The 12,242-nt window shown below is 44.2% G+C and overlaps 1 protein-coding gene across 1 annotated transcript in view; it reads left to right on the top strand.

Moving 5' to 3' along the window:
• RIN3 (Ras and Rab interactor 3) overlaps positions 1-12,242 on the top strand; it is a 69,828-nt gene that overhangs the window by 32,193 nt on the left and 25,393 nt on the right. The window contains exon 4 of the mRNA XM_065636032.1: positions 10,033-10,105. Within this exon, the coding sequence (XP_065492104.1) occupies positions 10,033-10,105 (73 nt within the window). The remainder of the gene's footprint in view (positions 1-10,032; positions 10,106-12,242) is intronic.

Here is a 12,242-nt window from a genome sequence, read left to right as displayed (position 1 = left end):
GCAACCACCTCACGAACTGCCCTGAAGACTTGTCCACCCACCAGAAAGGTCATTAAGCATCTTCTACTTCAGGTTTACTATAGAATATGATTTTACTGAACATATATATATATAGAAGGTAAAACCATCAGTAGTCCCAGTAACTAGTAGTGAGGGTACTGTTGCCTCATGAGCACAAATGAAATAGATGGAGAAAGGTCTGACCAAGTGAGCCAGGTTTTTGGTGAGTTCAGACTGCAACTTTGTGCTGGCGTTGCTGTCATGAGAAGTGCTCTTGCCGTCCTTCATCCACTGGCCACATGTGTCTGTGTTCTCATGTCCCTCTGGTCCCCATCTTCCTTCCCTTCATTAAGGTTATGGCTGGAAAGGAGTGAGCAGCACAGACGTGGGGATGTGAAAACAGGATTGTGTGGAGGGATAATACTTCCTTAGAGGTGCTACCATGTGCTGGGTTCCATGAAATAAAATCTGGAAAGGAGGAGAAAGCAACATGGAGGTGGAGAGCCAGCTGGTGACTTTGGGAAAGGCGAGTAGCAGACTGAAGACAGAGGTCTGGGAACAGGGTGGAGAGGGGCAGTAGGTGGTCAAGGACAGGGTCACATCTTGTAGTGCTGGATGACTACATGAGCCTCCGAGATGCTCTGGGCAAACTTGAAAGGAGTCTGCCCAATGGGTAGGAGCCCAGCAGAGCTGCCCCATGGTACAGGGAGAGGAGCCCACAGGCAGGAGGCAAGCACCCTCAGGAAGGGTGGGAGGCCGGTGCAAGCCATCAGCCAAATTGCCCTGTGGCAGCCAACCTTCTTGAGGCAGAACATCGCTGGCATTGTGCTGAGGAGCTGCCCCTTCCCCTCCCTGCTGACTGGGACTCTGCCATGCAACACAGATGCATGGCAGCTGCATAGCCTGCAGAGGACGTGGCTTGTAAGAATATATGGCTCAGGAAGGCCAGTGGAGTTTTCCCAAGGAAGTCAGTGTATTGCACCCATTTTATAGACTGAGAGCTGAGGCACAGGTTGCTGAAGGGTCTTGGGCAGCTGTGCACCACCAGCCCTGAACAAGCCCAGCTGCCAGCCAGCACTGTATTTACTGGGTTGCAGGGAGGCCCTTTGCCTGCCGAGCACTTGGCTTTGTTCAGCATTAAGGTACCAACACTACTATTTGGAATTTTTTGGTGTGCCTTCTGTATACCCTGACAGGCAACTCCACTGCTGTGCTGTAAGGGAAGCCATTTTTTCCAGTTTATTTCAAAGGAATATTTTCTTTTATTGTTGCATGATGGAGTGTGTGATTGAGGCAATGTAAGAAACTGTTGTCAGCTCTGGGCCTGACTAGCCTAAAAAAAAACCAGAAATGTGCTGGAAAAAATAACAACAGTTATGAAAGCCCTTGAGACAGAAGATCCCTCTTCCCTTCTCTTGCCAAAAATGACTGATTTCCCTAATTCCATCTCAATTAACCCAATCATACATTTCAGCAGCAGAACTTGTCCAAGACTACTTTTTTTCAAGGATTAGCCAGTCGATGAATAATAAAAGTTTGTGTACTTTTAGCAGGGGAGGCTGGAAAATCTGAATATGTAGTTAACTTTAAGCTTCAAATTTTAATTGCATATATGGAGGCCTCGGGGCATGCAGGCTAGTCTCCTATTTTCCCATAGTAAATGACTCCTGTTCCGGGTGGTAGACACCTTGCTGTGAAGGAGAGCAGACTGAGGGATGCTGTCTCTTAAAGTGGTTTCTGTTGCTACTGGCCTTGTGTCTGTGCAACAGCTCTGAAGATGCAGAGCTACCCTAGTTATCTTCAGATTAGCCTCGCTCAGACACAGATAACAATCTGTCTGCATCACCCAGTGTTCATCATGGGCTAATTTCCCCTGTTTATGCATGTTTCTCGTTAGCGAGAAAAGTCTACCCTCACCTACGCAGCTTCTTGGCATGAAAAACCCACCATTGAGCAAGTCCACCCTATGGCATGGGATAACTGGGCAGCCTTCCCCAGCCCTGGCCTCCAGCTCAAGGAGTGCCATTTTACTGGTGCTGGATCTCATCTTTCTGCTGGATCTCATCTGCCTCCACAGACAGTGCAAGGCCAAAGGCCACCTCTGCGTGGGCTGTTATAAGGACACAGGAGACACTATTGTTGTCTGGTCCGCTGTTTGTGGTTTGACCGGAGATAAGAGACTGAATGATTTCTAGTCCCCTAAGGACGTCTAACCTAGACACCTTCCCAAGGTTAAGTCTGCTTGGTAAGGATGAGTTCTCCACTATACCCATTGTTATTAACACTGAAAATTGAGTTAGTGTCAAGGAGTTCGCACTCAGGAGACTACTTTGAAGTAGGAGTCCAGAGTCCTCATTTGGCAAGAACAGCAACCAAGGGCTTGGGGGATATTGTAAAACATGCTATGAACACACATTTTATAACCTGTTGTGCAAGTTTGTAATTTCTCTTCTAAGTGCAGGCATGCACAAGGAAAGCAGAAAGTCTCACCAAGTCCCGCTTGTTTGATCTGAGTTCCACATCGCTTTGACGCACTGTTTATTTTTAAATATAAAACACCTTTAAAAGATAAGACACTTTTAAAACATAAGACACTTGTGCAGCTGCTTTTTCAAGATGTAACAGTGCCAGGTTTCTGTGTGTTTTACAAGTTGTTTTGGAAACATTCTAGTTGCTCATAGCAGGTGTTTCTTTAATTTTCTTTTTAAACTCTTATCCTGAAGAGTTACCTCCCCTCTCCCCATGCAAATATTTTCCTTTTTACTTCAGGCTTTAAATGTATAGGATTTTAGGGAAACCCTGTTGGAAAGAAGCGTTCAAGGTTTTATTAGCTTTGTTAATCCTCACTTTAGCTTTTTTTTTTTTCTTGTATTTTACTCCCAAGAGGCATAATGCAAAATCTGTGTGTAATCAGAGCTGTGCTGTTCTAGGGTAATATTGTCTTACCCTACTCTGCTTAGTACCTTCAACATAACTCAAAAAGCTTACTGGTTTTAAAACTGCTACTCCAACTCAGTACCCACAATACCAGTGCCCTTGTCTCAGTGGCTACACTGGAACAAATTGTATTTTTTTCCCTTGGACAGTGTTTGCTACCTGAAGATCTTCTTAAAGAGCTTAATAAACAAGAGTTTAGACTTGTAAATGTGGTAAATGAGACACTGCTTGAGGAAAAATGAGTGCAGTAAGGACCTCATACTTCGACCTTTGAGTAGGACCCTCAAAGTCAGATAGTCTGCAATCTAGCCCACTCAGAAGAGTGGGAATCAGAAGACCTTCCACCAGGCTGGCAAATAGGTGAGACTGCAGCTCTCAGAAGCAGAAATATTTTTTTCCTTTTATTGTCCACCCTATTGACCTCTGCCACTTCAGAGTGGGTTAGTCCCTTTCATCACTCACCTTTGGAAAGTGCAGCCTTTCTTCCTGGAAGGCTTTCACGCAGAATGTGGTTCTGGGTACTGGATTGCTTCCTTTAAAATGCACAGAAAACTTCATTTTTCTATAGGATTAACCTCAACTCTACAGTGTTTCGTGATGTGTCTCAGAGCCAGAGAAATAAGCTTTTCTGCAAAGTGAATGGAAAAAAGTGGTTCTTAATAAAATACATCTATTCTCAAGATTATCTATATGACCTGGAAAACGTTGCTGAGAACACCCAGAATTTCAAATCATATTGTTCTTTCCTCATACATGAGGCACAGAGAGAGTCTTTATATATCCCAAACCTTTGTTTACTTCACGGAGTTTTACCAGAGAAATTTGCCTTCTGAGAGCAACTGGCAAATATCTATATTCAGTTTGTCTTGTCACCCTGTAGCCCTAAGCCCTTACAGTTTGAATCACCACACTAAGCAGCATAAATCTTGTACCACCATTGTCATGTACGAGTGGGTGCCGAATTACCTGTGAAAATGTGACTTCTCCAGCAATGATCCTGCAGTGTTCAACTGCTTACAGCAGGGACCACGTCAATTGAACATGTCACCCTACTCCCCCCGGGGTGTCCTTGGGAGTCCTCTCAGTTCTCAAAATTTCAGAAAGGCCATGTTTTGCACCCCTCATCTCTGCTGTGCGAGAGCAAGAAAACACCCTGCGTGACTACATCTGAAACTCCAGGTAAACCTCATGTTGCCACCTGGTCCTGAGAAGAAAGCCTGGCTCTCCCCAGCCTCTGGCTGAAGAAAGAGTGCAAACCAGGTATGGAATTTCCACAGACTTTAAGGTGTTTATCTGAGCACTGAAAAGGTGGTGCAGAGTGAGGATCAGACAAGGATCTGGCAAGTGCTTTGGAACAGCCGTTCTCCAGGCTGTGCTCTGCTCTTAACCCCTGAAATGGCTGGCAGAGCCCGTGGGCCTGCCAAGACTGTTCACATGGATACCTGTAAGGAAAGCACTAAGGAGCTGTGACACTCTTTGCTGGGTTAGCTGTGCTTGAAGTACCCTTGAGAGGCACTCTCTCAACCCGTGCTGAAACACTCATTGCAATAAGGAGGAAAGAGCAGCAAAATGACTGTACCACGTTTCTGCTCAAGCATCCTGCAACAGAGGCAACGAGACCAGGCAGCAGCAGAAGTTTATGCTGAACTAAAAACATAAAATCTGAGTGGACCTGAAGGTGATGCCCATCTGCTTGGGTGAATATGGATGAGACAATGTACAGTGGAGCAGCCAAGATCCCTGTTTGTGTTGGATGTGAGGACGTTCCTTTTTCTTAGCACCAGGGTATGGACATGGTGCACAGTGAAACAGAGCACTCTGCTGCGTCTCCTCCCACCCAACCACAGCCTGAGAAGAGTGCAAAAGCTTGTGTTTTGCGTCTTCTTTAACGGCATTAATTTCGTTCTGCACAATGCAATTATATTTTTTGAAAAACACAGTTTAAAAATAGATTTCTATTACACTCAAGACCCAAGCTGATTAACACTGTATCACTTTTGTAATTCATTAGTTTCAATTTCCCAGGAACTGCCACTAGCAGTGATGTTTTCCATCGTGGCCAGAAAGATTAAACTCTGTAGGAAACCATAAAATTGAAATCCTGTGAGAATGCACGAACTGGATGCACAACAGAAGACTCTGGCAGAAGTCCAAACCAGGGAAGTTTCTGCCCTTCCTCATTGAGGAAAAATAGAAACAACTGACAGTTTCATGAAAGAATCACCAGGAAAGATAAGAAAGACAAAACAGACCTGGCTTGCCCAAGACAGTCTGCAACTGTGCAACCAAAAAGGAAACTACAGCTTAGACGTCAGATGGAACAAGCAGATTACAGAAGAAATAAAAGACCTTGACAAGAGAAAACAGATAAGCAGTGACAGTGTTTTTCAAGAACACAGCACTTGAAGGCCATACAATATTGTTCAGAAGGTCGTCAGAAAGGAATACAAGAAACAACGTCAGGGACAGATACTAGGAACTTTCAAACAAATAGAGCTGTTGCAGAGATACTGTGAACACCCTAAGGACATCTACCAATGTAATCTAAATTTCCCTCTATCCAGCTAAAGCACATTCTGTTAATACCACCACCAGCCTAGTGCATGAATAAGGGCCGGAAGGAGATTTGCACGTGCTCAGGGATCAGAAGCAATAACCCGAAGGGATTACATCATGCTTTTACGCAGCTCTGTAAAGCACGGCAGGTACAAGAAGTGCAGTGTATCGTGACAAACGCAACAGCCTCAACAGCAGGGTTACAGTAGACACTGCAGTCTTCTATTACAATGCCCAGGGCTCATTTCCCAGGGGCAGAAATCTGCTAACCTGGCCCATGCAACAGCTGGAAACACCAGCATCTGGAAGTAGGAAAGCTGGTAACCTCCGACTTGGAGTGATCCCACCTTCATCATGAGTAAAGGGCTGAGGGTGGCAGAACAGCAGCAAAACTGGCCAGTGCCACTTACTGCAAAGGTCAGTGCAAGCAGGGTCATGACAACTGTGGTATCGAGCTAGAGACTTACATCAAAAGAAGGAAACACCAATGAGAGGTCTGATTAGGAGACTATGGAATTATAATCTTAAATCTTAAAATAGAAATAGAAAAGTGGAATCACTCCCATGATGACAAATCTCACAGTCTGCCAGAAACTGGAAAGATAAGAGCATCTCAAGCAGACGCAAGCAGGACTTCTGAGGATGGTTGTGTTCTCAGTAGTCCTCTGCCAACACAACTGCTGCAGAATAAAGAATTTGTATCTTTGAATTCAGATGTCTCTGAAGGATTACACAGACACTAAAAACAGTGAAGAGGACTAACAGTGCCATTAGAGAAGAAGAAGCTGAAGTAATTGGGTCCTGTGAGCCTATGTAAGCAGTATGAAGATGGAAATTGGGGTGGTTTGTCCATGTGACCAGAACAACAGGACTAGCTATTCTGCAGGGAAAAATCAAAGAGGAAAGGAAGGAAGAATACCCAGGGACAGTGTGACTCAAAAACATCAGCATCTGGATGGAGAAATGATAGGGAGATCAAAAGAGTAAAGAAAACATGAAGACAGATTCCAGTCAGTGCCTGAAGATGACACTTTTCAGAGCATGTGGTTTAGTAATGGGAAAGATGAAACTCGTAAGTATTTATGGCAGTTCATAACCTGGCAATGTCCATATCCTCTTCATTTATTGCACAAAGGACACAAAATAGAGTATGGTCATCAGCGAACTACTAATGCATGTTATTAATACTTCCATCACCCATTAAAAAAAAAAGTACAATTAATTCTAGTATCTTTGCTTCAGACTGCTCAAAATTGCCCATGATCTACACATTTTCCCCTTTATTTCCTGAAGGTGACTTTTTTTCTGTGGGCTTCTAAATATCAGTTAAAGCTCAATATTTGATGGCAATATGTTTGGCTCATAGAACCCAGCCTATTTTTGCTGTTCCTTTTGGTCATATTCTTGACATCCTGCTGCTGTTCTGGTGAGATGTAGAGATTTCCTTGCTCTTCAAGTGCCCTGAGCGTAGTTTTATGAGCCAAATAAAGATGAATTTTGTCTCTACAGTTTTCAGCATGGTTACAACAGTCTGGCAGAAAAGTGTCTGCTTGTAGCTTTTGCAAGAGTCATGAGTTCCTATAAATGGCAACATCATGATCCTTCCTTGAGCAGCAGCGCACACATCAGTGAAATGTCCTCATCTGCCCACAGCACATCCACAGCCAGAGAAAAGCACTTCTTCCTGACCACCTGCTCAGAGCAGGGTGCCCTGAGGGCAGCAATGGTGCTGGGGGAGAGATACATGGTCCCCAACAGTCAGCAGAGCCCTTTTAGCTGTACAAACTTGCTGTTTTCTGCATCTTTCCAAGAATCAGAAACATGCATCAGGACCCACTTAGTGATCTCCACAACCATTCCCACAAGAGATGTTCCTGTCCCAAGTCCGTCATCTGCCATCCAACAGCAAAGCGTTCAGAAGCTCTGCTTGTTAGTAATGCCTGCTGGCAGTCATAAAGTGTCTAGATAAAAACAGGTTAAGGGCAAAGTGTTACAGTTTTTCCCAAGAAAGACCTTCCCCACGGGAGATTGCAAGGCTGCAAGCACCCCATGGGTGCCGTGCTGGCAGCAGGTCCGGTGGCCGTGGTAGCCCTGTGGAGGCTGCTTGACGCTGTCAGTGTTCAGAATAAATTTGGGGCAGAGTATTGATCCTGGTGGTGCTAGTACCTTGAGTAATAATCCATCTAAAGCAGTGTTTTTCTTTTCTTATTTATTTGCAGGCCACCCAAAAATGTCTCAGCAGAGCTGGGGTTCTCTCTGTGACGAATTCCAGACTTAAGATACACTTAATCTTTCTGAATACCACTTGCTGAAAACTCCTGTCCTCAAGCTCCAGCAGCTTTTGTATCTAGACTGCTTTAGCTGTATAATTCCTGGCGATTTGTGGTGGTTTATGCTTTTTAAGTATATATATGAGAGGAGGAGTATCTGTACGGTGACATATGTAGATATTTTTGGCACTGAGGGGCTCAAACTAATATCCTTTTGTTTAGAATTCAAGCTCCCAAGTGGCAGAGCTTCCTGGCACAGAAACAATCACTAGTCCAAATCCAAGAGATCTGCTCACCTCTGTAAACACGTACAGGTGCAGCCCACTCTCCTACATACACCTGCAACTCAGGACGCCAAAGTGAACATGTGGTTCTTAACAGAAAAAAAGTCCTCGAAACTGTCGTCTGAACAAAGGCCTTTATTTAATTGCTGGAGTTCTGAGTGAGTTCAGACTCCTGGGTTTTGGTTAATTCTCTGGAACAGCACTGGGTTTTTTCTTTATTTTGTTTCCTGTGTCAGAGCTGCAAAGCAGATGGATTTCAAACTACAGAAATGGTTCATGGTAGATGTTTAATGAAAATCCCTGACTGAAACATGATTCTTACTAAGGAAAAAGAAAAAAACTTGCTGAACATTTATTTTTCCAGTTGTGGGAGGAAAGTAAGGGAAAGGAATTGCTTTCTGCAAAGTATGCTTTAAATTCTATTTTGCAGTCTGGTATCAGGGCACACACTAAGGTTGATCTGTTCATGATGATCCAACACAAACTGGTGTTAGGAATGACTTCTGAGAATTAGACAGCCTTTGCCTCTTTAAAAAAATGCCTACTTTGGTGTATTCAACCCAAAGTAACAACCTGCAGGGCCTGGGCTAGGAGAAAGGGAGAAGTAAGAGGAGGAAATGCCTTGTTTGGAGAATGAACTGTGAAGCTGAAAAAGAGACAAGCTTGAGTATTTCTTTCCAGTGGGATTCTCTGCTGGCTAGAGAACAAGGGCCAGTACACAGAGCTGGGGGAGAGGAGAGGCAGGAGATGTCTCCCTCCCACTGGTGCTGGAGGCCCTGCTTTGTGGGGGAACTCACAACCAGGCAGGGCAAGGAGCTGGAGATTTTTCACAGGGCTGTGAATCATGGAGGACTGAGGAAGCTGAATCATGGTAGCTGAGCTTTGTGTCCACAACTCTGTACTGTAGCCTAGAAAACAGAGCGAAGGAAGATGCAGAGCAGCTGCGGGCACCGCTATGTCGGTTTGAGCTGGTGCTGCTCCCTGAGGACTCCCGGTGTGCTCCTGTGGCAGGAATGCTGCAGCTCTGGGGCTCCAGTTCTCCACCACCAGTAAGCAGGCATTTTTCAGAAACCACTGTAGATTTCCTTAAACTCGCCAGTCTCTGTTTGTGATGATGTGTTACATACACACGGACACAGACAATTTATGAGACTATAAAGCAGAAGCAAAGTTGGAGACCTCTCTCCTGCAGATCCATCTCTTTCTCTCTGCCTTGGATTATCGGTCATTGTGAAATTTTCTTCACCAGCTGGTAAATTTTTTCTAGCTTAGCAGACAAAAATTCTATAATAACATGTGAGATTTGAGCTACACAATGCTATTATAAAGGAGGTCATCTTGAAGAACTCTGCAATGTGGTGTAGATTGTATTTTGTCATTTAAAGGAAAGTGCTGTCACTGTGTAACACAATAGGAGGGAGAAGATAGGGAAGATACAAATAGGCTGTGCTCACACTGCCTGTGTGACCCAGGTCAGAGCCCACACACATAGTAATGAAACAGTAATTTCTATTTTTTTGCTTCAAAGCACTTTGTCCATCCAGACCAAACCAGATTCCAGCATGGAGAGTCACAAGATCAGCCCCTTATGTATTGCAGATCTGCATGTCCTTAGAGATAGATGGGCTTGTAACAAACCCTTTGGCTGTGATTTTGTTGTTGTTGGGTTTTGTTTGTTTGTTTGTTTTTGTTTGTTTTGTTTTGTGGGGTTTTTTCCTTCCCATTGTTTCTATTACTGTCACAACATTCAGATATCTTGAGCTAACCATTCAGAAAACCGGGCTGAGATGTTTCTTCTCTAGTGTTTCCCTGAAGAATCTCATTGCATTTGGCTATCTGAAGCCAATTGTTTATGCTTCTTCGTAATAGTCCATGCAAACACCGGACAATCAAAGAATACAAGATGTGTGAGCGAAACCCACCAGTTTTTTTACCATACAGCTCAAAGGAAATATTTGCTGACTGTCTTTTTTGGTTTTCATCAGTTCTGTACCTGGAAGGATCTGTCCTTGTATTTGAGGATGTCTTCAAACTGATTGCCTTCTACTGTGTCAGTAGGTGAGTTGGGTTCATTGCTTTCCATGGAGGGGTTGCTTTGCTCTCCTCTCTGGACTGCCTTTCCCCAGTATCCAGTTGCAGCACAGCTCTTGCTTTTTCCTCTGCTTTCCTCTAACTGTCCAGACCAGGAGGTCTTTCAGATGCGTATATACGATGGTGCCAGATAACCCAGATTTTAGCTAGGCACACCATAATCTCAGCTGTCCCTGAAGCTGGAAGCTTTATCTGAGGAAGGTTTGTATGGCTGCACTCACAGAGGACCAAGGCACAAGACTGGGGCTAGCAGGGCAGGGAGGCAAAAGGATCCTGGATTAACCAGAGGACCACAACACCATCTCTTACTAAAGGCAGCTTTAAGCATCCACACATACCTGGCAGTGACTTCACAAACCTGCTAGCAGACTGTTGCCTGCAGGATACTCAGAGCACTTAGTCATCTACAGGGAATCTGTCAAGGAGAGTAGTCCTGAAACGATTTCTGTTCTTTAACCAAAATTTAAACATCAAATAAAGCGATAAAGAATAGACCTTGTTTGTTTGCTCAGCCTAGAAATATCAAATGTAGTGGGCACAGAGATGGGAAAGACCTGTAAGGTCATTCTCGTTACAGCAAGGTTCTATCAGCGGCTGATGATTCCCAATGAGCCCCCTTGTGTAATTAAACCTATGTGTCCACACTCTCCTCTAACCTGTGTGTTTGTGATAAGCGCACTGCAGCATTACCTCCACAACCTCCTCACCCCATTCCTGTTGCAGCAGGCCTGGTTTTGAGTTGGATGTAAACTTTTGACCTCCCCTTCATAAACTTAGATGACTCTTAAAGTAGTTATTTCCATTTAAGAGGGCAAAGCAGATTCAGAATATGTTTACAAGGCAGTCATGTTAGTGACTTGGTTAGGTCACACAGTAGGAACGGTCTATCTATGGTATGATCCAGCGTGCTCCAGCTTACCCAGCCAGGAAGACTCGCACTATTTTGGGGGCTGCTTCTGCAGCCAGCTGAGTTCAACGCTGCCAGGACTTGTACCTGCCCACAAGGGACTGCATGCTGCCTCACTCCCATCAATGAAAAGACATTTAAGAGAAGGCTTCGCAGAGGCCTTATTGCAGTCTTTCCATACTTAAAAGAGTCTATAGGAAGGATGGGAACAGACATTTTAGGAGAGTGTGTTATGACAGGACAAGGGGTAATGGTTTTAAACTAGAAGAGGAGTGATTCAGGCTAGACATGAGGAAGAATTTTTTTACAGTGAGGGTGGTGAAACACTGGCACAGGTTGCCCAGAGAGGTGGTAGTTGCCCCATCCCTGGAAATATTCAAGGCCAGGCTGGATGGGGCTCTGAGCAACCTGATCTTGTTGAAGATGTCCCTGCTCATTGCAGGGTGGTTTAACTAGATGATTTTTGAAGGTCCCTTCCAACGCAAACTATTCTATCGTTTTATGATTCTATGATCTAGATGTGTATAGACCCTATAAAGTGGGCATAAATTAACCCTTGGAAGCATATAAAGGTTTCTGTCTTACCAAAAGAGCAAAGGAGAGCCAAAATGCAAACAAGAATTGGTCTTTTCTAGTCGAATGGCTGGTGGGAGGAAAAATCTGCTTGCTTCTGCTTTCCTGCAGAAAGGACCATGGCTTAAGAAAGAGCTCCAGAAAGAAAGAAAGCTTTTCTGTTAGTTCCTGTAATAAATCTTACTTCTGAGCATCAAATCCACATTCAGATGCTTCATGTGATTTCTCAGGTTGTTGTCAAAAGACAAGGTAAATAGGGAATACATTTTCTGAGAGAAGCAGGTAATAAAAAGGCTGCTTAAGCACTGACCTGCCATTTGCTGGCAGCTTGTAGGAGATGGTGAGTGGAGGGATCTGTTCTCAGGGCTGTAGTAAATAGTCACCCATAAATAGCTGGAAATGGCTTATCAGTGCTGACAGGCTCTTCTCAAAAGAAAGTTTGGCCTGGCTAGATTACCTTAGGTCACAAAAATAACACCTGTAGGTAAAGGGTGACCCAGTAGCTTGTCTGCAAGCTGCTGCCCCATGAATGAAAACAGGTTTTTTTCTATTAGGGAAATGTCTCCACGTTTCCTGATTTTTAGATGTATTTTTCTACCAAAAAAATAAAAAAAAGAAAAAGAG

This window comes from Caloenas nicobarica, chromosome 5 (assembly GCF_036013445.1).
Source record: "Caloenas nicobarica isolate bCalNic1 chromosome 5, bCalNic1.hap1, whole genome shotgun sequence".
NCBI classification, from domain to species: domain Eukaryota; kingdom Metazoa; phylum Chordata; class Aves; order Columbiformes; family Columbidae; genus Caloenas; species Caloenas nicobarica.
Note: the sequence above shows the minus strand (reverse complement) of the source record. Positions and strands in the feature narration are given on the sequence as shown.